Source organism: Oculina patagonica, chromosome 4 (genome assembly GCF_052425735.1).
Source record: "Oculina patagonica isolate OP01 chromosome 4, crgOcupat, whole genome shotgun sequence".
NCBI classification, from domain to species: domain Eukaryota; kingdom Metazoa; phylum Cnidaria; class Anthozoa; order Scleractinia; family Oculinidae; genus Oculina; species Oculina patagonica.
In genome coordinates this window covers 1,551,358-1,575,027 of record NC_135761.1, presented here as the reverse complement: position 1 = coordinate 1,575,027, position 23,670 = coordinate 1,551,358, and the positions used below count along the sequence as shown (strand labels likewise).

The 23,670-nt window shown below is 37.0% G+C and overlaps 2 protein-coding genes across 2 annotated transcripts in view; both read left to right on the top strand.

The window, feature by feature from the left end:
- LOC144648085 (uncharacterized) overlaps positions 1 to 3,412 on the top strand; it is a 32,963-nt gene extending 29,551 nt beyond the window's left edge. The window contains exons 14-17 of the mRNA XM_078507719.1: positions 259 to 470; positions 1,544 to 1,584; positions 2,580 to 2,676; positions 3,211 to 3,412. Of these exons, the coding sequence (XP_078363845.1) occupies positions 259 to 470; positions 1,544 to 1,584; positions 2,580 to 2,676; positions 3,211 to 3,412 (552 nt within the window). The remainder of the gene's footprint in view (positions 1 to 258; positions 471 to 1,543; positions 1,585 to 2,579; positions 2,677 to 3,210) is intronic.
- A 12,882-nt stretch (positions 3,413 to 16,294) lies between these two features.
- On the top strand, positions 16,295 to 23,563 carry LOC144649069 (uncharacterized). Its single transcript, XM_078508539.1, has 9 exons — positions 16,295 to 16,378; positions 17,113 to 17,269; positions 17,947 to 18,152; positions 18,398 to 18,582; positions 18,968 to 19,714; positions 20,096 to 20,307; positions 21,618 to 21,658; positions 22,005 to 22,101; positions 22,565 to 23,563. Exons 1-9 carry the CDS (start codon positions 16,303 to 16,305, stop codon positions 22,764 to 22,766), a joined length of 1,923 nt encoding a protein of 640 aa, XP_078364665.1. The 5' UTR covers positions 16,295 to 16,302; the 3' UTR covers positions 22,767 to 23,563.
- Positions 23,564 to 23,670: the final 107 nt, after the last annotated feature.

Genomic DNA, 23,670 nt, shown 5'->3' with positions numbered 1-23,670 from the left:
AGAAATTGTACGATTTGACCTGTCAGTTCTGTTATTCTTATAAACCTATATCCATCCGAAAAGCAAAAGTTTATGACACCTAGCAGCTAAGGTTAGGCGCACCTTTAAGTTAATGATTAGGTGTGTGGATGTTGGTAAAGAAGGCACTGTCAAAGTTCGTTACAAGACAAATGTCCTTACGTTCCAGTCGAAATTGTCTCTCTGTTGCAGAACTTGTCCATTATGCATGTTTTTTTCATTACATTGTTATTATTACAGGATTACTTGGCCAGTAAAGGATTTGTTCACCGTGATCTGGCAGCAAGGAACATTCTTCTCGGTGAGGATAAAGTGCTGAAGATTGCCGACTTTGGTCTACTACGCGTTACTCAGGGCAACGTATACGAAATGAAACGAAAGAAAAAATTGCCAATTAAATGGACGGCTCCTGAGGCCCTGCACAACAGCATATACACTACTAAGAGTGACGTGTAAGTTATTTGAAGCATAGATTGTTTAAAAAAGTGATTTCTTAATGATAGGATAGGAAGAACCTTTAAGGAACAGGTAATTATTTCACGGGGTTGCTTGGTTAATTGGGTAATTTCAAACATGTTGGCTTTTTCCCAATTTAACATGCGAAGTGGGGAGGCCTTATGGTTAGTTAGCCGTTGTCGGGGCGTGGCGTCGTATTTTGGGCAAGACACTTATAGTGCCTCTCTCCGTCCAGCTGTATAACTGGGTGCAGGCGAAAAGACTGATATTGGCAAGAATCCCATCCAGCAGGGAGTAGAAATACTCCTAGCTGCTTTATGCTTCGGATAAGCTCCGGCTTGATGGGCAATAGGCTTAATTACAGACTTAACCTTTACCAACAAACAAGTAGCAATCAGAGCAAATTAGAGTAAACCGATGGAATTAAAAACAAAGCAAAATTTTAAAATGACTTCCATTACTTTAAAATTTAGCAGCCGGCTCACAACTTTTAGGGGGTCGTCCTTGTTTTAGGCAGTTAAGACATCAAACACCAGATTAATGCACGTTTCGGAGAACCCCGCAGATCTATCCTTAACCACCATCAACTTAACAACCCTACTCTAGTCTCGCTTCATTTCAACCAACCTGACCATTGAATCAACGAGTTTCGCCACATTTTGCTTGAACTAGTACGTAGCAAACGTAATTCAGTTAGGAAGGCTCGTAAAGCCCATTTAATTGATTAACAATGCCAAAACATTACATCCTCTTGGCATAAACAGACGCGACGAAGCACGTCAATGACATTTGTTAATTAGTTCTTAAGTATTTTATATATTATCTATTTAAAAAAATATTTTTAACGATCCTTTTACGTTTCTCACCCTTCCCCCCCCCAGTCCCTGTGAAAGGTTTGCCTTATTGCAAACCGAAATATAGGGCAAAGTTTTCTCAATACCTTTAGTTGTTTTCTCCATCTTATTATTGACCGCTTACGCCGTCAGGATCAGTTTGCCGTTTATATTTTCTATCTGTGGGGATTGTCCTTTTGTAGCTTTCGTTTGATTGTTTCGTTGTTTCTTTTCAGGTGGTCTTTCGGGGTCGTTCTGTGGGAGTTAACCACAATGGGTGAGAATTAATAATAACTCAGAAATAGCCAGTCTACCTACATGTATCTCATACACCAAGTAACTCTAATATTATTAACCGCAGTAATGTGCTCTGGTATAAATGGACACATTATTGTTATATGGCTTTATAAGACATGATAATTTAAATATATTTATTATATGGCTACAATAGTATGGGAACGTGCTCTGATTGGCTGCTGAGCGGGCATTATTTTCTTGTAATGACCGGGCATTATGAAAAATTTTCTCGGCTCGACGGTTTTTTGAGTTGTGAGTAAAAGCTACTAGCGAGGGGGCAAAAACAACAAAAAATGCCGACAAAATATAACTATCTTTTCAATAACTGAAGGAAAAAAATAAGCATACCGATACTTCTTTAGTATGAGCGACGAAGAGAGCCACAGAGAGCGAGAGCGAGAGCGAGAGCGAGTTTTACCTCCAGTGTTTTTTCCCTTGATTTTTTTTGAATAGTGCTTAAAGGCCATATAATAAATAACTTATTAACCTCGTCCGTTCGGTCATTACAGGGGAATCTCAGACCTCGACCTTGATTATTGACCTCGCTGTCGCTCGGTCAATACATCAAGACCTCGGTCTGAGATTCCCCTGTAATGACTTCACTCTCGGTTAATAAGTAGTATATAAACTTTTTATGCGGGTGAAATACAATTTAAACTACGTTCATGGAGGACGGTTGGAACAATGATCGCTTCGTGCTTGAAACTCTGAGTAACTGTCCGTGAAGTTTCTATCTTTAATTATAGTATTCCGCTCTGCATGTATTTGCATCGAGCATTTCTTCCATTGTGTGAAACCTTTTACATTTTTCTATATATATACTTTTTATGTAAACTTATATTGAATTTTTTTCCTTTCCAAGGTGGTAACTTCATCGACGTTGAACGACGTCAATTTTCTATCCTGGTACAAGATTGAAAGAATTTAAAACTTTTCACTCGCCTTGAAAGAGTTTTCCTTTTAATTTCATTTCAGGGGGCATTCCATATCCAGGAATAAGCCACAAAGAGGTGTATAGGCTTCTTAAGACTGGGTATCGCATGGAGAAACCAAAAACCTGCTCTGATAAGCTGTAAGTAAACTACAGTTTGTTCGTTTGTGCCTGTAAATCTGTAAACATACAGTCCGGGCATTTCATGCAATTTTTTACCCAAATTACTATGTCTAAAAAGGAAGCCACGTCAGCTCTAGCCGGTTTTATACGTTCCTTCGAACCAGGAATTGGAAGAATTGGAATTCAGAATGCTGGTTTTCAGAAGGGAGGACAACCAGATTACCCGGAGAAAAATCTCGGGGCAAGGAGAAGAACCAACAACAAACTACGATTGCGCCACCCTTTGCTCCTTTAGGCATCACGCAGACAGACGATTTTTTGGACCTAAAATATCTTTAGTTAAATCGACGGGTACATGAACCAGTCAAACCTGTTTTGAAACACAGGAATCTTGTGGTGTTAACACCTTACCGGTTCAAAAGATAATTAAAAAATTAGTTCCATAAGTATAATAACACATTGATTTCAGACTAGTCATCTGCGCCTATCTAAAGGAAGGGTTGATAACTTCAAAAATAACATTTCACGTTAACTCCCATTAACTCCCATTAGGTACGCCATAATGCTAGACTGCTGGAAAGAGGTGCCTGATGAACGACCAACATTTCAACAGCTGATTGCAACATTGGAGCAAATGATGACAACGGATACTCCTTACGCTGATTTCAAGAAGGTGGATGAGAACGAGCCTTGTTACAACGCAGAAGTTTCTAACAGCAATGACTCAAGCGGCAGTCTAGAAACAAAGTTGTAAATACAAATTGTTTAATGTAAGAAAAACACAGCATGAACACCAAAATTTAAATAATTTGATGCACAAGCCGTAGCCGTCCACAAAGCGTTTATTTAATTATTATTGATATGTTAATCATACTTTAAGCTTTTATTAATGTAGAAATCAGTGTTAACTAGAGAAAAGCGGCAGAAAATGAAAGTAGAATAAATACACCTTATTCGATGGTTTAACATATAATACGCGCGGATAATTTTTAAAGAAAAAAAAAATTACCATCTTTATTATTTACTACAATAATTTTTATTTAATCTTGAAATTAAATTTGGAAACGCAAAAGTTAGAAAACTGCTTTTAATTTTTACAACCATTCAAAACGTGTCACTTTTCTGTATTTCTTATATATTTCCCATATAACTGGTGATTGAGACTCGGATTTTAAACAAGTCGGCTTACAGAATCTAGGGTCTGTTGTAGTTACACCGTTTGACAGCCGCGGCTTCGCCTGTAACGGGGGCCCACACTGACAATAGGGACGTTCAGATCGGAGTACGAGTACGACATTCGAATTTAAATCCACTTACGTTCTCAGAACCCTCACTCCTTCCTGTTGCTAAAGAGTTAAAAAGGAGACCATCGGTACGAGATTGGTGTGAGATGTGGTAATTGAAAGCATAAGAACTAGGTTTGAGAAGTCGTACCCGTACTCAATCTCGTACTCGTACTTCAATCTGAAGCATGAGCTATAGGATAAGTGGAGTTCTTCTAAGGTAAAAGCCAATATCTTACCACTAAAGTATTTTCTTTACTACTGTGTTTACTACTTTCGTTGTTCGATCACAATACATAGGTAGCCAGGCTTTTATTCAACTGAGAAGACCTGGATGCTAAACTAATTTGCATTTGGAGTGCCCCTGGCCACTCCCCGAAAATAAGCACCATCTCATGCCTTTGGGGGTAGGTATACCTACATGTGGACCACTAAGCTAATTTACATTTGGGACTATGTGTATAATACCATGGGTAGGAAGATAATCCCTTCTTTCGTGTGAAGCTCGTAAGATCCAAAGGTGGCCATTTTCCTTATAAGGAATGTAAAGGTGGCCCACCTGGGGGTCATACAAAGGAAACCATTCATTCACACAGGGAGTGGGATGAGGTGAACATGGGTTTACCCGAAGTCGTTGGAGTCTTGCTTAATTAAATGGTTGAAGTTTGCGACTATGAATTGGAGCTAAGAACTATTAACGTCACCTTTGAAGTAAATTGAAATAATACGGGCTCTCCCGCTCTTACTACTTTCTTTATTTTACTGTCATAATCTAACGTTCTAATGTTGAGAGAAGTAGTGAGTTATCGGCTACATTCCAGAAACAGTAGTGGATTCTCCGACGATAATAAATTGCACGCCGCATGTAAATAATTGTATTATATATACGAGTCGAAAACATTAAACAAAGAAGCGCTCTTACAAGCTTAAATTCGTCAAAAAAACCTGCATAAAAACTAACTCAACCTATGCGGAAATTTTTCTTATTTATTTTATTTCAAAAACTCAGTCGTAAAAGCCGATTTTTCGAAGGTTAAATATCCACAACAACAATTAGTGAATAGATTTGAATATTCATATTTGTAAGTTGTGACCACACAAACACACGTATAGAGTTCGACGCCTGTGTTTTCCCGTTCGTGCTGCACCGGTAAAAAGTCACTCGTTGCTTGTTTAGGCAATTTAAGACAACTCCATAGCGAAAGCCTTCAAAAATAACGACAACGACCACAAAACTATTCGAAATTTACATTTCCACCGTTGAGTTGCGGACACCTCCAAAATAAACCAAATGCATTTCCGGTTGCCAAACCTTTCTTCGTCCATGTGGGGAAAGGCTCAAGTTTGTCGCCTTTTTATACCTCACTAGGGGATTGAGAGTGCTCGTTGATCTTACGAGCTTAACACGAAATTAAAGAACAATACCCATTGTTTGTTCGGTTTAGTGATTGGCCAAAAACCAAAATCTCCTAGCAACAATAAAAGTTTTTCCTACCCAGTGTTTTTATTATTCGCCGTAACACCAAATGAAAATTAATTTAGCATCCAGGTCTTCTCGGTTGAATAAAAGCCTGGTTACCCATGTGTTGCGATCGAACAACCAAAGTAGTAAACAGAGTAGTAAAGAAAAGATTTTAGTGGTAACATACTGGCTTTTAATTTAGAAAAAACTCCACTTATCCTATTGCTCATGTCTGAAGGCCCCTATTCACATATTGCAGAGCCGTGTAGAAAATTCCAACTTGAAGTTGAAATACTACTTGTGCACTAAAAAACTGATGTTAAGAAGTCTTCTATTTCCATGACCTTGCTGAGTGATTTTGGTTTTGGTTATAGTATAGTTAAGTGTAACAAGAATTTCCAGTTGTCAATGTAACGCATAATACAGTCGGAAGTTGTTACCAGGCCTTTACAGGGGGTCAGAGATAGAGTACGACATCTACTGTCAAACAGTAGACGTCAAAAAACCAGTAGATTGTGTAGCAGCCCGAGATAAAGGGTTTAAGGAAGACAAGTCCATTACTATTGAACAGTTTACAAAATGCGAATTTATTCTCACTTATTTCAGCCTCTTAGTGATTTTTGTTAACAATGATGTTGTCTGTTATAAAAGGCGTTTGCATGTCAAATAAGCATACTACAGAGACTATAAACAAGTACTTTGTAGAAGAGATAAGACATTCACTGAAAGGGGTGTTGCAAGACTGTTTGTAAACAGCAGTTTTGATATGCGTAAAAGTTGTTGTACGTGCCTAACATCTTAAAAATGAAAAAGCAAAATGAGTGGGTGGCACAGAGCGCTACCACCCTAATGCATTGTTCCACAAAGTTCACATAACAAAAGAGGAACAGGTATATCTTCACCTTTGCATAAAGGAAAACAACGGAAAAGTTTCCCCTCGCTCGTATTGTCGAGACTGATGCTGATTTGCACATTAACATTTCCTTTCAATTTTCTTATTGTCTTATTATAAGTTTTTGCAATTCAAGTTCTTATTTTAGAGGTGTAGATATAATTTTATATAAAGTAAAATTCATGCTGTTTATGAATTAAACGATTAAAGGTCACAATGTAACGTCGAGTTTAGATTTATTTCTCAATACTCCTCTTTATTCCCTACAAACGTATACCGGCTGAGACAAAGTGTCGCAATGATAACCGCCAATTGAACTCTGGGAAGCACGGACAGCGCAGTGGCGAAAGCACTCGCCTCCTTACGTGAGGTGCCATATGTAGCTGGAATTGTTGGTTTTCATCCTTGCTCTGCAGGATTTTCCTGGGTTCTCCGGCATTCTTCCCTCCATAAAAAAAAAATTAAATTCGAATTCGATCTGGACGGAGGAACCGCATGAAAACCAGCTAGAGTTGATGTGGCTTCCTTTCTGAATATGGTAATTAAGTATATTTCAAAGAATATCATAAAAATCAAAGTCCTTGGCTGTTTAACTGGAATCCCTCATAAAAGAATGCTTTAAGGTAGAAGAAAACAAGGCAAGTTACAGAGAGAAATAGTCTGGTTAAAATTCAATCCACCGTGTGGGATTTTCGCCTTTTAGAATTGGCATGTAACACAAATTAGGCAAATGCCATCATGAACTTTAGAAATAATATTGTTATAGTACAATTTTGGGTTAAGTCACCACCTTCGGTGGTTAAAGCTTTTATCCTGTTGAAGTAAAACAGCTTCAAAGTTGGGGCGGGACTTAAAAGCCCTCCGCCCTCGCGGTCAGAATAGAGCATGAGCGCATCAGTAGTATACAGCTATTTCAGTTAACGTTGTCCGGATCAAAGCTAAAAGACAAGACTGAAAGGTAGTATGGGTAGAAGAAGAGAGCAACTGCGCGTGCTGAATACTAAAATATATAGTGACATGACAAACGCAAATTTGCAGGTTTTCTAATTATTCAGACATGTGAAACAAGGTGCTTTTAGTCACACTGAATTTAAAAAGATTTTTAAAAAGTCAGAGCTAAGCGACAGTGAAAGTAAAGCTACAGAAAGGCTTCCTGAGAAGAAAAACAAACTCGTGAATTAATGAAGCTTATATGCAAATTTGTAGTGAATACCCAGAACGCCATACGGTATTGCCATTTAGCTTTTAGCTTTGATCCGACAACGTTTATTGAAATGGCTGTAAACACCACATATAACAAGGAGAATACGAGCATAAATATCGCTCGTAGAAAACGAACCAAATATTGGCAATAAATGTCTCTATCGGCGACCCATACCGAGAAAATGGCACCACTTTGGAGAAGTTTTACGCTTGAAAACAGCACTCGGAACCCAAGAGACACCAAAAGAAGAGAGAAATTACCGAAGATTATGTGTCGTTTTGGCCATTGTTGTGGAATAAATCGAGCGGCAAGTGAGGCGCAGTCGATTATTGACGATATATTTGCAAAACAGTAACTCATCGAAATCGCTTCAAATCGAACCGACGAAATAGCAAATAATGAAGGACACAACACAGCAACAATGTTATTCAAATTTTATCGTAAAACGTTCGAATGTATTTCGTCTAAAATAAAATGGATTTATTTCCATACAGAACCTGTTAAATTGAGGCTTCTTATTGTACTATGGCTGTTATCGTTAGCTTGGGCGTCCTGTGTATTCACTTTAAGACCTCGGTCAAGATTCTTAAATACAGACCTCCTGCTCGGTTAATATGAACTGTATAACAGCCAATGAGGCGCCCAAGCACCAATTTGGCTATAATAGTATCATATTAAACACGAGTGAAATAATAGTTTTATTAAAAACAACCACGAAATATCAGTAATTACTGTTTAAAAAGAGACAAGTAGACGATTTTTGTCGACTGTGTTTTGTCGGTTATGGTATATATAATTGCTGATATCCAGTGACTTCTAAGGCAATCAAAACATTGGAAAAAGTTATCTAATGCTCTAGTTGTTTAATAATTAGGAATTTAGCCACTCGATGTTAATACATTATGAGAAGTGAGCGAAAGGTATCCCTAAAAGGAATTCTGTAAGCCATAATGAGGCATAGTTTTTCGATCGAGAGGCGAAGGCAATGGGTAAATACGCAGCGTGGATTACCACAAATTGAAAAAATGATGTCACACGAACATTCGCCTTGTTCAGCGCGACAACGAGTACATCGTTCGGAGCGATTTTTAAAAACTGAAAATGAGAATCGGAAATTTTTGTTATTGTCTGTTTATCAATTTAGGAATAGCGTCACCGAGCGTTTACGAAAGCTTTAATCTTCCGCTTTTCATAGTTCTGCAGGTGTACGCCGTATCTACTAGAACAGCCATCTCTAACAGAGTTGTTTTAAGCAAGCAGCACTCTTGGGCAATACGTTTTTGTTGTTTGTTGATGTATATTCGTGTGAATTAAACGAGATCGCACAAATTGAACCTAACGGTCTTTTTGAAATGCAAGTGAAAGGATCTTTATTTTTTATTTTCTGTTAAAAAAAACCATCTGCTTAACGTCGCTGACTGTTTAATGACTTGGTGAATAAAAATGCACTATGCTAGCTTTTATATTAATTCACGCAGCTGGATACTGTGTGAGACATGAGTAAAGGTCTAATTAAGAAAAAAGAATTAAAAGCTGCTTCTCTGATAAGTGAGGGTGAAGCTGTCTATGGCATTTCCAAACATCTTAGAAAAAAGAGAACAAAGGCATTAATCCATACTTCTCAAGGACCGAAGTTTGAGGTATTTATCTCATTTATTTTATGACATTATGCATGAGGACCCTAATATTAAGATCCTTTCTTCAAAAGGACAAACACTGGCTATTTCGTAGACTCAAACCTTCGTCGGATCGAAACACAGAGAATAAATCGATGAGAATCGAGAATTTCACAAGACTATAAGAAACAATTGGTTATTTATTTTAAGAAAACGTAGATTCAAAAATAAAAGTGGAAGTTTAGGTTTTCGTTTCGGAGCAGGAGGAGTTTGTATATACCCCCATAATTCCAGAAAATACCTCGAGAAACTTTTCTTATGTGGACCTTTCACTTACGTTTCGAAGAAGCAGCAAAAATAAGAGGAAAGCAAAGCGTGAAATATAAAAAAAAGATTAATGCATCGACCTCAAGGAACACTTTAACAATACAGTTGATGTACGCGGGAGTAAATATGAGTTTTGCCCGACACAGGCTCATTCTCAAATAAGCTCCAAGAAGAGCCAAAACATTAAATGTGATACAATTACAATGTTTAAAGAGGGCACTATGAAAAGGATCAAAGACAGTATGCGATTTGTAAAACACTAGACTGCCGGTGTCGAGTCGATGTTTATTTAATTGCCGGCGAAACAAGCGAGGCTTGGCAGAAACCCATTGCCAAAACGAAACGTACCTGCGTTGCGATTTTTTTGCGATAAACTGAGCGGATTCGCGCACTTCGAAAATACAGCTAATCACGGATTAGATGAGAAAGTTTTGCGCGGATTCCGGACTCTTCATTTCACGAAACTCTGATCGTTGATACTAAAAAGAAGTTCGGATCACTTTGGTCCGTCTTCGTTGCTGTGCTGATGAAATTGTCGCAGAAACAAGCAACAAAACGAAACGTCGTAACAAATTTGGCATTAAAAAGACATCTACTGTCCGTTGCAGTGAAACTACACCACCAAAGTTTTCAAGTTATGTAGATTATTTGAACGAAAATAGTGGCGGAGTTACGGATTTGGCCAAAAATAGCACGGATCGGTGGATTTTCATACCCCTATTTAACCCCTTCTTTCAATATGCCCTTGAGCGAGAATCCTTCCGTGAGAGCAAACACAAGAAAAAATTTACAACCTACATTGTAACAAAGTATGTGTAGGCTGTGGATTATTGTTGTTGCAATGGTTTTAAAAACAAAAAAACACGATGAACGGTGGCATTTTTTGCAACGTTTGTTTAGATGTCGCATTTAATTTGTTTGTCAGCCACATAACAATTTTGTCGCAGGGCAATCATTCCAAAGATCATCTTCAGCCTAAACGCAGCAACACAAAAATGGTCTCCTAAAACACACAAAAAATGCAAAAGAAGTGTTAATGTAATTTCATTTATCCACGTAAAAAGCTTTAAGGGGCTCGTTTGAAAGTGTGGGTGCATCAAGATCCAATTGATTCCTTGTAAACCTTTGCTGACCTTTGCGTCCAATGCATCACTTCTTTTCTTCTTAATGCATACAAAGATTATAAATTACCCAAGCAAAGCCTTTCAGTATACTAAACGCCAAAAAATAACGGTTTTTGAATAAATCCTTTAAACGTCTGAACTGACTTGGTGTGCAAAAAAACATAATTATTGATAGTACAGAAAAATTCATACATCAAGGCTGACACAACTGCAAAAAAAAAGTCAGTGGTACTTGCAGTTTAAAGTGCTTTCCTAAAAAGGCTTTCCTGTACGATAAAGGAAAACAAACTTTATTTTATTCATGGGACAACCTTCATCTCTGCAGGATCGCACATGCATGTCTATACATAATGCAGCGCTTATGTGGTGCAAGTCGCAACCAAGGTTTGTTGACTAAACAGGTTCGTTTCAATTCTCATCATGGAAATATTCTTCAACATTCTGACTGGGATAATGATTATGGTGAGTTTTGTTGTCCTGTGCAATACCTGTGCCCTAATTAATCTTCTCTTTGTTAAAAAGCAAAAAAATAAACTTAAGTCTTGAAAGAATTCTTCAATTCTGCAGATGGTGTATTAACCTATGTTAAGACAAATACAGCCCATCAGAAGGCTGCAAAGTAACGCATAACCAGTATTTAAATAACCGAGAGGAATAAGTCGTTTGAAGTTCGAATAACATTTTGGTATTGGTGAACGGTTAAAAAATCTTGGGACCTCCTCAGATTTCTTAGGAAGAGTTAAAGCTTAAAGCTACATTAAAGTAGTAAGTTTTAATTTTTCCTTCCTAAATTGAATTTTTAACTTGCCTGTTACCTTACAATCGGGATAGTTCTACCTATTCGATGTTGACGGAATTTCATTTTCATCATCTCTTTTAGAATTACAACTACATTCAAGTTTCTGGAGAATCACTCATAGGTATGTAAGTATGTACACAGAATAATGGTTTGGATTTAAGTGAGAATGTAAAAGGTAATTGTTTTTAATAATTTTAATAGACTTGCCCTTCCCCACCTGCGGGAAAGTAAGAAGAAAATAATTCTTTTTTAGAACAACACAGCAGGTTGCAGAACGGTTAAAAGTTACTTTTTAACTTGCAATAAACCCTATTGCTTAAAGTAGCATAATTACGTTATAGATCGAGAGTGGGAGAATTGTATTTTACTGCTTGGCGGCAGAAACACGTACAACAATATTCAGGCGAAAGCGAGTTTGGCCGGGGATAAGTCTCTATTTTTTCCGTGCTCTAGTTAAATCCTGATCACACGTTAATTAATAAGCACTTAATGACTGACCCCAGAGGAAACAGTGAGGTTTGTTTTCCCGAGAACCTCAATGTTCCCCTTGCCTCGGGGAATTTTGAGCGTCGAAGGGAAACGAGACTTGCTGTTTCCCGTCGGGTCAATCATTTAGTATTTCGTTATACCCCCAACTGAAAAAACGCTTTGCTGTGCCAACCACTAAATTTTCTTCTGAAAAGGAAATGAATTTATTCATTGAAATTGTTAACACTGTACGAAGCTTTGAGATTTCAAACGCACATGGAAAAATATTCTTTTTGAGTCTGATTAAGTTTTTTCGTGTACAAAATAATTGTATTTCAACTGTCGACTCCAGAGTACAAACAAAAAATGAATAAAAGCAAAATTGCCTTTGGAGTTTATACAGTGGTTTCGGGACACACCTCCTGATCACGTGCAAGTTCAACCGGCTCAAGCTGTTGTCGCCTTGGGGAGTTAGCAAGGATTGCTCGCCCTTGGGAGTTATAAAGTTTTGACCCGCGTCACATGATACACTCTCGTCCAATAAAAAAATAAATTCCAATTGGGGCATTACAGATAGATAGAGCCATGCTGATTAATTTGCTCTATTTTTTCTTTTCCTTTTATGTGTTTGATCACGATGGTTTTGGTTGTGATCTTGAAAAATATTCTGACGTGAGCAACTTTGAAAATAACCAAAGGGGCAGGGTTAGACTCAGTTTATGTACCAAATACCAACTAAATAGAGATTGACTTATGTTATTGTAAGACTTCACAGTAGTTGTAACATCATTGAAGGAATCTAATTGTTGTAGGACGAAGATCTTTACCACTTTTAGGAAGTGTATTATCATTTATTTTCAGGGCGCTTGTATAAAGAACACTGGATGTTGGATGGTTCTGATCCAGATGTAAGGTCAGTTGATTTAGTTTTTATATCTAAATATGATTTTAAAGAAGTTTTCACCTTTCATCCGACCCTTTTCAATTTGTGACAACATTTTCTTTCCAGAGAGAGAGGATGAAAAGGTCGAGGTTATAACTTAAATAGACTTTCTTCTATTGGTAGAAAGGAATACTGAAAATTGCGCAGATCTAATTGGTTTGTATTTTAATTACGTTACAATAGCTGGTAAAATTAGCTTTAACGCCCGGAAAATACTTGTTCTTCACAGATGGTTTTCAAAAAGGACGAGGCTTTTAGATTGGGTATAACTAACTACTCGTAACATAATGGTAGATAAGTCCTAAGTAAGGATGTGCATGACTTAAACTGCTTTCAGTTAAAATCGTCGCAAGATGAAGACCAGTAAATTCACTTACATGTGTGTTCACAGTGTTTGTTTTTTCTCTCTTTGCAGATATGATGGTTTCGTAAACTTTACAGAGGGCCGGTGTCCTGGCAGCAAGGCGATGAATTTTAGCAAAGTTGGATCCTACGCTACTGTGCCTAACGTCAACATCACGGACTGTGATTTTACAATTGCCTTTTGGATACGATTTAGAAAAAAAGAAAATCATATTGCCTGGCGTCCCTGTCATCACAGTTACTACTAATAGTAATAATATAACAAATACAATTAATATTGATCAATATGGACAAACTGTAATAATGGGCTCGTCAAAAACTGGGGAACTACTATTCATAGGATATCAAGATCTGTTGATACCACCTAGTCTCGAAATAAATCGCGAGCTATCTGCGAATGAAGTTTCAAGCACGACCGTATTATTAACCGCAGCTGACGTAAACGGTTGGAAACATATTGCTGTAACCTGTGAGAAAGACAACAAGGTTAGAGTTTACCTTAATGGTGAATTGCGCTTATCACAATCAGCGGTAATGCAAATGCATATCGAGGATATTTTAAAAGGTATCATTAGACCCCCTAAGAAGACGTACCGTATTGGAAATTATTTGCGGGATGGCCGGTATGTTTACCAGATGTATGGATCAATAATGGATCTTCATATCATTGGCTTCACTTTGGCTCCGGAGAAGATTTTTTACTTGTACAGAGGTAAGTTATTAGTTAAAATTCACTTCCTGTTACTTTCTTTAAAGGAGTTTAGAAATATTAGTAGACAATTCAGTTTCCAAGAAGACTATTACGGATGTTCACCATGACGCAAGTTGAAAACGTCGAAATTGTTGAATGAACTGATGAGCGTTCGCACACAGCTGAAATTTTCAAATGATGAGTCAGTCACATCACATTACATCACATCACAACACATCATATATCATATCATATCATATATCATATATCATATATCATATCATATCATATATTACATCATATATCATATCATAATATATCATCGCAATATCTCCACCATAATAAAGGCTTAATGATTTTCCCAAATTTGGTTTTATGATCTATTCCCGCCATAGCTAAATCTAGATACCTTCATGCATTATTGGGCCCTATGGCCCTACCGTACGTTTGGAGATAGTAATAGACGTTAACGACTGAATGGTTGCAAGTAAGGAAGATTTTTACTGCCTCTAAAATGCAACCGGTGGACGTTTAAAGAATTTTCGTGGCATCATGTCCCTTTCGCACTGCTAGCTTCAGGTTATTATTTATGTTGAATAAATTAAATAGGGGAGTACAAACCGTTTGGTGTTAATTAATTTGATGGAAAATGAAACCAAAATATAGAAATCAAAATCGTTCTGCCTTTGCAGTATTCTATCTGCAACCGTTAGTTCGAATCCAAACATATTTCATTAAAGACATCACTGACTGCTTAACAGAATAGAGGTGGAATGTATTGTTCATGTTCCCCGACATAGCGCTAGGAGCAGTGCAAAGGCTCTTGATACCAGGGAAAACCTTTTACCATCCACCTCTTGCCTTTAACGTGCTTGGCATGTAGTTAAGTGTCAGTGATTGTTCGTCTTCGTAGATTTGCCGGTGATTATCAACCAAAAAAAGAAAATAAAAGGAAGTACCGTTGAAGTTGAGTGGGTTCACGGATCCTGTCCTGTTGTCATCATGAACAGTGTTTCTGTCAGAGAAGTGAGACCAGGGACTAAAACAAGCAGATGGAAGAAGTTTAATGTGTCCAGCTCAATAAACCACTATAATCTTAAACTGAAATGCTTCAAAGAATACGAAATAGCAGTTGTTAGATGGGGAACAAATCGAACATTTACACAATGGAGAGTCAAGACTGGACAAGGTAAGAATTAATTAAGAAAGGTAACAACACGTCCAGAAGGAAAAAAAGAGTGAGAAAGTTTCTGATTTCGTTTCCCGTTAGGCCTCTAAATACATATTTGTGTGAGCTAACATGGTTTATGACTAGTGGATTTCGACCCGTCTTGTTTGTTTAGCATGTCGAAAGATGGGTGTCACAAGATAACCGCTATGCACATAACACTAAAAGAGGCTAAAAGAGTAAAAAAAGTCATTCTCTGTTAAAAGCGAGGGCAACAATAAAGTCTTGTTGATCGACCGCCACTAGAAATCGACTCAGTTTTCTTGAACGTTGTACATGCCTGATCAAACAACTATGGAGGTTCAATTTTTGAATTATCAATTCATTAATGTTCTCGAGAGGAGTTCGCTTTTGTACGAGTACTTGGCTCGACTGTAACAGGCATTTGAGAACGGGAGAAAAAATATGTGCCGTTAGGCATCGTTTATTCAAATAACATCTTTTTTTTGCAACTTTAATTTGCGTGTTACTTGGTAGAGACTTAATTTACACTTGTACGCAGTGTTCTCTAGTTCTACCTAACTGAATTTTTTTTTTCAATTTATGTTCCCTTTAGATTTTCCGCAGATCATAAACCTGACAGTGCAAGAACGAAATGTAAACATCACGTGGCTGCCTGCATTCGAAGGGGAGTGTCATGTCTTTTGGTACATGGTCTACTACAGGAAAGTGTTTTCCGCAGTAGCTAGAGGCAAATGGAATGCAGTTAATGTGTCACAACATAACCTGACCACTCACACTCTTCAACTCCAATGCTACAAGGAATATGAAATATCAGTTACTGCATGGAGCGCAAATGGAGAAACGCCTCTAAACCAAAGCAAACTATGGAAGGTCACAACTAGAGGAGGTAACTACAATCGAAACTTTATTAAGCCCGTCTCGTCTCCTCTGTTCAAAAGGTTAATAACAATAATTACGTGGTCAGCGGATTGTCTAAACCAATCAAAACAATTGAGTTATAACTTTACACGTAGTTAAGCCAATATATTTATTGATTAATTGCAGGTGAACTATCAACCCCTGTAGTTGCCAAGAAAGAAATAGAAATTAATGGCTGCGTTTTGAATTTCACGTGGAGTCCTCCAATGGATAATGGATGTCATCTTACGATGTACATAATATACTACAGAGAAATTTTATCAGGCGCCAATAAAGCGGAATGGCTTCAAATCCATATCACCAGGCTTAACAAGACCTCCTATGTCATACCACTAAAATGTGACACCCAGTACAAGATTGCAATGTCTGCTAAAGACGAAGAAAGGGAAAGTGTCATGTCAAACTCCTGGCACGTTAAAACCAACTCAGAGTCAAAAGGTATATATTCTAACAAATTTTAATTATTTTTCTCGAGTAATTTTTATACCTCACTTAGATCAATGTTATAAATTAGTTTTGTAAATCAATTGTTAATATAAGTTTTAATTCTTTTTACGACCTTTGGAACATGTATAAATTTGCTGTGTGATAAAATTGGGGGGCTCATTTACTTCCAGCACTGGCCAGGGTCACTGTGTTACGTTCTTGGGGAATACACTTTACTCTCATAGTGCCTCTATCCAGTCAGGTGTATAAATGGGTACTGGCGCCGCTATAACAAACGGTACGTCACGTCACCTTTGTGACGTCTACTTGTTTGACGAATGTTCAAGATGGCTAAGAGTGCGACATTTCGGAGGCAAAAAATGACGGAAAAAATTTTTTTGGACAAATTTTAACTATGAATCCTTTATCTAAGCATATCAACGAGGAAAAAAGCCAATAAAAGATTTCGTGTCATAAACACTTTAATAAGAGATCTTTTGGCAAAATTTCACTGTTATAATTATACGCAAAGAGCAGTTATTTTTTTAGGTTTGTCCACTGATCATACTTCATCGTTTCTTTTTGACTCGGAGATATTACCTTCCGCAGCTGCTCTGTAAATTCGATGATTAAATAAAAGTGATGTGTTTATGTACCACCATACAACAGTAGCTTCAAGACAATTTATGTCGTAGAATATTTAATCTGTTTTGAAAGCATTTTGATAATTATTGTTATTTTTTTAGTGACATCGGACGGAAAAAGCGAAAGTGACATTTTCTTGGGAAAAGCAGCTGGTATAATTGCTGGAATTGTTGCCCTCGCTGTCGTGATCATTTTGGGGATCTTTTGCCAAAGGAAGAGAAAAAGAAAGAAAAAGCTTCATGCCCTCCTGTCAAAAAGGTAATTCGGTAAATAATATGTAAATTAAAATCTGATATCAATTTATAATCTATTAAAGCAAATGTTTTCTTTTCTGTTTTTTTTTTCCACAAAGTTAAAATTATTATTATTATTATTATTATTATTATCTTTATTTCCCAAGGAAAAAAACGTTCAATTGCCCGTTTACGATGATTAAGACAGTACTACTGTAGTTGAATGGTTCAGTTTATTTCTCTGTTAAAAATATGTGCTTTGTAGGGGGCAAGCTAACGTAAACGTAATTTTGAATAAATTAAATAATTAAAAAAAAGTAAAAAAATGTTTCTTCATTCATTTAAGTGTATATTATGGTTTTCATCACTTTGAAATACGACTCTTTTTCCCGCTAATTATAAAAGACTGGTCCATTAAAACTGTACCGCTCTGATATTGATTTTGTTCGTGACCTTATCACAACAATATGCAACTAGCGTCAATGACCCTTTTGTTAGTGAAAGGAAATGAGAAATGAAGAACATAGAAGGTCTATTACAGGTGAAGAAACAAACAAGCTTTTTTTTATAATCAGGAGTATCAAACAGCGTTGGCATTTTATGCTCTTGACATAATTTTTAATTCTGAGTCACAATAAGTGGTTAAATAAAGAAGTTAAAACAGATCAGCAGACTTAATTATATTTAAATTTTGTTATTCAGGTCTAAGTCCGACATCATTCCCTTACTGCAACGGGAAGTTCCCCCTGAACGGATAACGTTTTTGGAGGAACTGGGGCGCGGGGCTTTTGGTAAAGTCCACAGAGGGGCCCTGAGGGAATTTTCAACAGTAGAAGTATTTTACAAGCCCAGACACCAAAGAGTGGAAATAACAGAAGCAAAAGTGGTTGCCATCAAAACTTTACTTGGTGAGTGAACACGTAACAGATTACTGATAACCACAGACTTAACAAGCATTTAGACATGATTGACTGATTGATTGATTAAATAAATGAACGAATGAATGAATGAATGAATGGATGGATGGATGGATGGATGGATGGATGGGTGGATGAATGAATGAATAAATGAATTTTACATTCTATGATTTTAACAGGTTTCCCTCCCTCATCGCTTGTTCTTTAAGTTCCTGTATGTTCTTATGTAATTTCAGAAACTGCTGGCGAGGAAGGCAAAGGACTTTTCTTGCAGGAAATTGAATTCATGAAGCAAATTGGATCTCACAGGAATGTCCTCAGCATGCTTGGCTACTGGGTAAAGTCAGAACCCATCATGTTAATCTTGGAATATGTTCCACATGGCGATCTTCTTCACTGGCTAAGAAGCAAAAGACAGCAAGTAAGTAAGAAGCATACAACATGAAAGCAATGTGTATCGAAACCTAAAGCCAAAAAAACGCAAGGATTGATTATCAGTTTTGCAGTGGTGTGGGGATTTTTATTTGCATTTCAACAGGGGACGACAGAAGGTTGATCACAATATGCAAGTTTTGTTTTCGAGTATTAGAAAAGTAGACTTACAAGCTCGCCACATTAAAAAACGAATCGAATTATAATTTAGACACTTTCACTTTCTGTCGATGACTGTCATATATTTAAATTTTAGGGCATTTATTATTTTTAAAAGTGATCACAAGTTTCAAGAATGCTGCCAGTGACCATACACTTACGGCCTAATCGATTTTCTAGAACTTGGAACAAAAGACATTTTCTTTGAATTGCAGGCCAAGTTTAAGAATAGTATCGATGGGGAGATTTTTAATGATTTGGTACACACCACAAGTGAGTTTGAGATTATCAGCAGCAAACGCTCAGGGGGAGCGAGTGGGTCCTCTGATCACGATAAGACCATAAACTTTACCACGGGGAAAAAGGAAGCATTGGTGAGAGAGAACGTAGTTATCAAAGCGGTAGGTAAAGAAAAAGACAGCGAAGAAGGAGATGAAAAAGAAGTAAAAAAAGAAGAAGAAGAAGAAGAAGAAGAAGAAGAAGAAGAAGAAGAAGAAGAAAAAGAAGAAGGAGCTGGAGGAGAAGGAGAAACTGAGCAGTTCTTTCATCAAGGCACTGCGGTCATCTTGTCTACCAAAGGGGAATTTGGGACCCTGCAGGACAACCTTGCACTGCTCGGTTCTCGCGACAGAACTCACGCCAGCCAGGAGGGCGACGAAGAAATGGAAGAGGAAGAGTTTGGAGATACGAAAGAGAGAGGTAAAGAAGTTAGTAAAACGAAAGAATGCAGATATCCTAAAAAGGGCGAGTCTCCAAGTTTCCCCCTGGTAGAAGCGGGGCCAACCAGGATTGGTAAAGAAGTACATCAGACCGGTGATCCATCTGGGTCCAAGAACAAAATGAGACCAATTAAAATTGAGCGAGAGGACGTGAAGATCAACATGCCTCTGGACGATCTCCAGGATGACAAGTTTTATTCCAAGGATCTTCTTTGTTTTGCTTGGCAAATAGCAAAAGGGATGGTAAGTAATTTTATCGGTAAGACTTCTGTGACAAGTTCTGTTTAAGGGCCTTTTTTATCCTCCTTATTGGTCCTTCTTTTTAGTCACGACCTCATAACTTCGTTGCAGAAATAGAATGATTTCATCTGTCAGATCTGTTGTTGTTAACAACCTATAGCAAGTAGAAAAGTCATAACTTGCCCAGTTTGTATCACATGTTCGATTCACGACATTTAGCATCGGAGGAAAAACGTGCCTTCCAATTTGAACTAAATTAGAAAAAGAAGACACTAGTACAATAAGTTACACGACAAATGTTGTAACATTCCAGACTTAAATTGTCTGTGGGCCGAAAAACTCTATTTTTCGTCTCATCATATTATCATATTATTATGCTTACAGGATTACCTGGCCAGCAAAGGATTTGTTCACCGTGATCTTGCAGCAAGGAACATTCTCCTCGGTGAGGATAGAGTGGTGAAGATTGCCGACTTTGGTCTACTACGCGATACTCAGGGCAACGTATACGAAATGAAACACAAGAAAAGACTGCCAATAAAATGGACGGCTCCCGAGGCTTTACACAACAGCATATACACTACTAAAAGTGACGTGTAAGTTAATTAAAGCGTACATTGTTTTATGAAGGCCTGGCAAAACGAGGAAACGTGTTTCCAGAAACCTGTTGCCATATATGTTTCCTTTTTTGTCATGCTTCCATGCTGCACGGAAACACGAAATTTTTCTGCCGTGTAGCAGAAGTAAATTTCGCTTCTTGAAAACAAATTGCTGAAAACAATGCTTCCCGTTTGGCAAAACTGGAGACATTGGAACCATGCGAACTTTGAATGTTTCCGGAAACATGTTTCTCCTTTTTGCCAGGCCTTAGAGAGATTTAAGGTTTGAGGTTTAATACAAGAACAAAAAAATTATCAAGACAGTTTCCGATAAGCTATTTAAGTACTACTTATAGATCGCCATATTCTAGTAAAGGATAAGAAGAAGAAGGATCCTGGGAGAAAGTTAATGTTACTTTTAAGAAATTGGTAGTACATTAAACCACTGTTCGCTTTAGTTAAAATCGCAGTGTTGAAATAGTATACTAAAAATGTTAAGGGTACAATTTGTGCATTTTTCATAACATCACGAGACCCTGCTTGATTGTAACCCTAGAGGTATTTGAAAAATCTGAATAAAAAGGGCATCGCCCAAATGTCTTGTAACAAGAATAAACCGGTTTTAATTGAAAATGCTGACATCAATGTTATCTCGATCTTTTCAGAGTAGGCATTCACTGCAATTTCTTTTGAAATATTCAGAGACAGTTTTACTGATCATAATTTTTGATCATACATTTGAAATTTGACATCAACGGTAATTAAATACTGCATATGTTATCCAGAAGGTAACTTTATTTCTGAAAAATTCCACAAAAATAGTATGTGATGATGGACCATTTTCCAGTAAAGAAAGATAACATCTAGCAAAATAAAAAGATTAACTTGAAACACTTGTATTGAGACATTGTAAACTTTTATAATAAATGGTCAAAGGACAAACGAAGCTTTTCCAAAATAGACATAAAAAAAACAATAAAACTTTTTTTGATTTTTTTAAACATAACATGTATGTTTGTGTGTCATTTAGCAATTCCCCCTTTACACTGTCTCTACTCTATTATAGTCCTATATTGCTGATTTAAATTGAACTTCATAAATTGATAATTCACATGAAAATATCTCATTGTTTTCGTGAGCTGAGAGAGCAAAATGGCGACTACAGGTTTCTGCGAGTCACGTTACTCTTCGCAAGATCTTAAATCACAAGTAAATGAATTGTAAATGAACAGAATTCTCGTCAGATCCTATATGTGGTAAACGTTCTTTTAAAGCTTTTCCTTGACTGTTTCATTAACTCCTTACAGATGGTCTTTTGGGATTCTTCTGTGGGAGTTAATCACAATGGGTAAGAATTAATAATAATTTAAAAAATTGTATATGTATCTCATGCAGACTAAATTGCAGTATTGTTAACCACATGCAGTGACATGCTCTTTTGTGCATGTGAATATTAATGAGCATCTCAGTAACATATGAGAGAATTTTTATTATATAATAATATCAATAATTATAATATATTCATATATTTTTGTTTGTTTATTTTGCATTAAGTCTTTAGCTAAAGAAAGTGACCTTTAGAACTAGTTAACCCAGTTAAACAACGTCAATCGGCAATCGTTGTACAAGGTTATAAAGAAGCTACAATGTTTTTACTCACCTTGAAATAATTTTTTCTTTTAATTTCGGTTTAGGGGGCATTCCATATCCAGGAATTAGCCACAAAGAGTTGTATAGGCTTCTAAAGAATGGGTATCGCATGGAAAAACCAAACAGCTGTTCCGATGAACTGTAAGTTTATCACTGTTGTTCTTTAGTGCATGAAGATTGTCGAAATTGGGCAAATTTACACAGGTTTAAATTTTTCATTAAGACGATACCAGAAGGTTTTTTTTGAAGGAACATTTTCTATCACATCTATCTTTCGGCTGTGTGTTGGTTGATTGAAATAGACCGCCTCACTTTTTCAAAAATACAGTTTTTATTTATTTTTTCATTAAATTTCAAGGTTGTGATAAATTTAAGCCTTGACAGTAGTCGTTACGAGCACTCATTCAGGTGAACCAAAACATCCTCAAAAACTCGAAAAAAATAATGATCAGGTCAAGCGAATTGTGGTTTTCATATAAGTACATAAAAGTCTTGCAACACACAAGGAATGAGCGAAATTAATCAAGCCAGATAGACCAGACCGGTATTACAGACACCAACTCTTAATATTCTATCTTACATGCCTTAACTATGGTTAAATTAGATACGCCATAATGTCAGACTGTTGGAAAGAGATGCCTGACGAACGACCAACATTTGAACAGCTAATTGGAACATTGGAACAAATGATGACAAAGGACACCCCTTACGCTGATTTCAAGAAACTGGACGAGAACGAGCCTTATTACAACGTGCAAGATTCCAACAGCAATGAATCAAGTAGCGGTCTCGAAACAAAGTTGTAAATACACAGTAAATACAAATTTATTGATTTAAGGAAAACTTCATGAACACAAGTAGAAGATCTGCAAAAATTGTTTGTTGAATAATTTGTATATAAATAAACATCCCCCTCCCCCTTCCACCAAGTACGCATTAGTATTAAAGAAATGTTGCGGAAAGTAAAAGAAATAAAAAAGTTTCGGGAACAGCCTTTCAGTTCTATATACTGCCAGGTTAACAATTTCATTCTCTAGTGATTGAGACATTTTAAGAAAGTCCCATCCAAATTTGATAAGGAAATGCCTTTATGTTGTAGTCACACCGTTTTACAGTGCGGCTTTTGTAACGGGGCTACTTTAAAAAATCACATGCTACAGGGTTGGTTCTCATCCTTGCATCGAGGTTTTTTCTCCGGGTTCCTCCTTCTACAAAAACCAACACTACTAAAATCCGATCTGGAATCAGTGGGATCGGAAGAGCCACTATGTGGAAGATGCCACTGTAAAATTCCATTTATATTTCCATTTATTTATTTATTTTTATTTGTCCGTAATAAAAACTACTTGTATTGTTGCTCAGGCGTCAGGGCACTGTTTCCACCTGCTGTCTATTGTTTTGGTGACTATGGCGTGCCAAGTTTCTTAAAGTTTCCCAAGTTTTTAGAATTATGCCTTATAATTATTAAAGTGTACAGTCGATCTTGTATCTGATAAGAAAAAGTTAATTTGAAATTTGGAAAAACCATTCAAGATTATATTTAACCTAAATCATCTTTCGACAGTCAACTCTCTCACAACGGACACCTCTATAAGACCCTGGGTATAAGAAGGAAACCTCTGTTAGACCGACACTTGATGTTGGTCCCGTCCATGGCGTTTTTCAGTCATTTACTGTAACGAGATTTTCTATAAGACGGACATTTCCCTA

What these genes read in the sequence shown, in the direction of transcription:
- LOC144649069 (XM_078508539.1), top strand. Translation starts at nt 16,303, where the DNA reads ATGTCTGCTAAAGACGAAGAAAGGGAAAGTGTCATGTCAAACTCCTGG. An exon ending in AACCAACTCAGAGTCAAAAG is followed by an intron (nt 16,379 to 17,112) that starts GTATATATTCTA and finishes TTATTTTTTTAG; the next exon opens with TGACATCGGACGGAAAAAGC. An exon ending in GGCAAATAGCAAAAGGGATG is followed by an intron (nt 19,715 to 20,095) that starts GTAAGTAATTTT and finishes TTATGCTTACAG; the next exon opens with GATTACCTGGCCAGCAAAGG.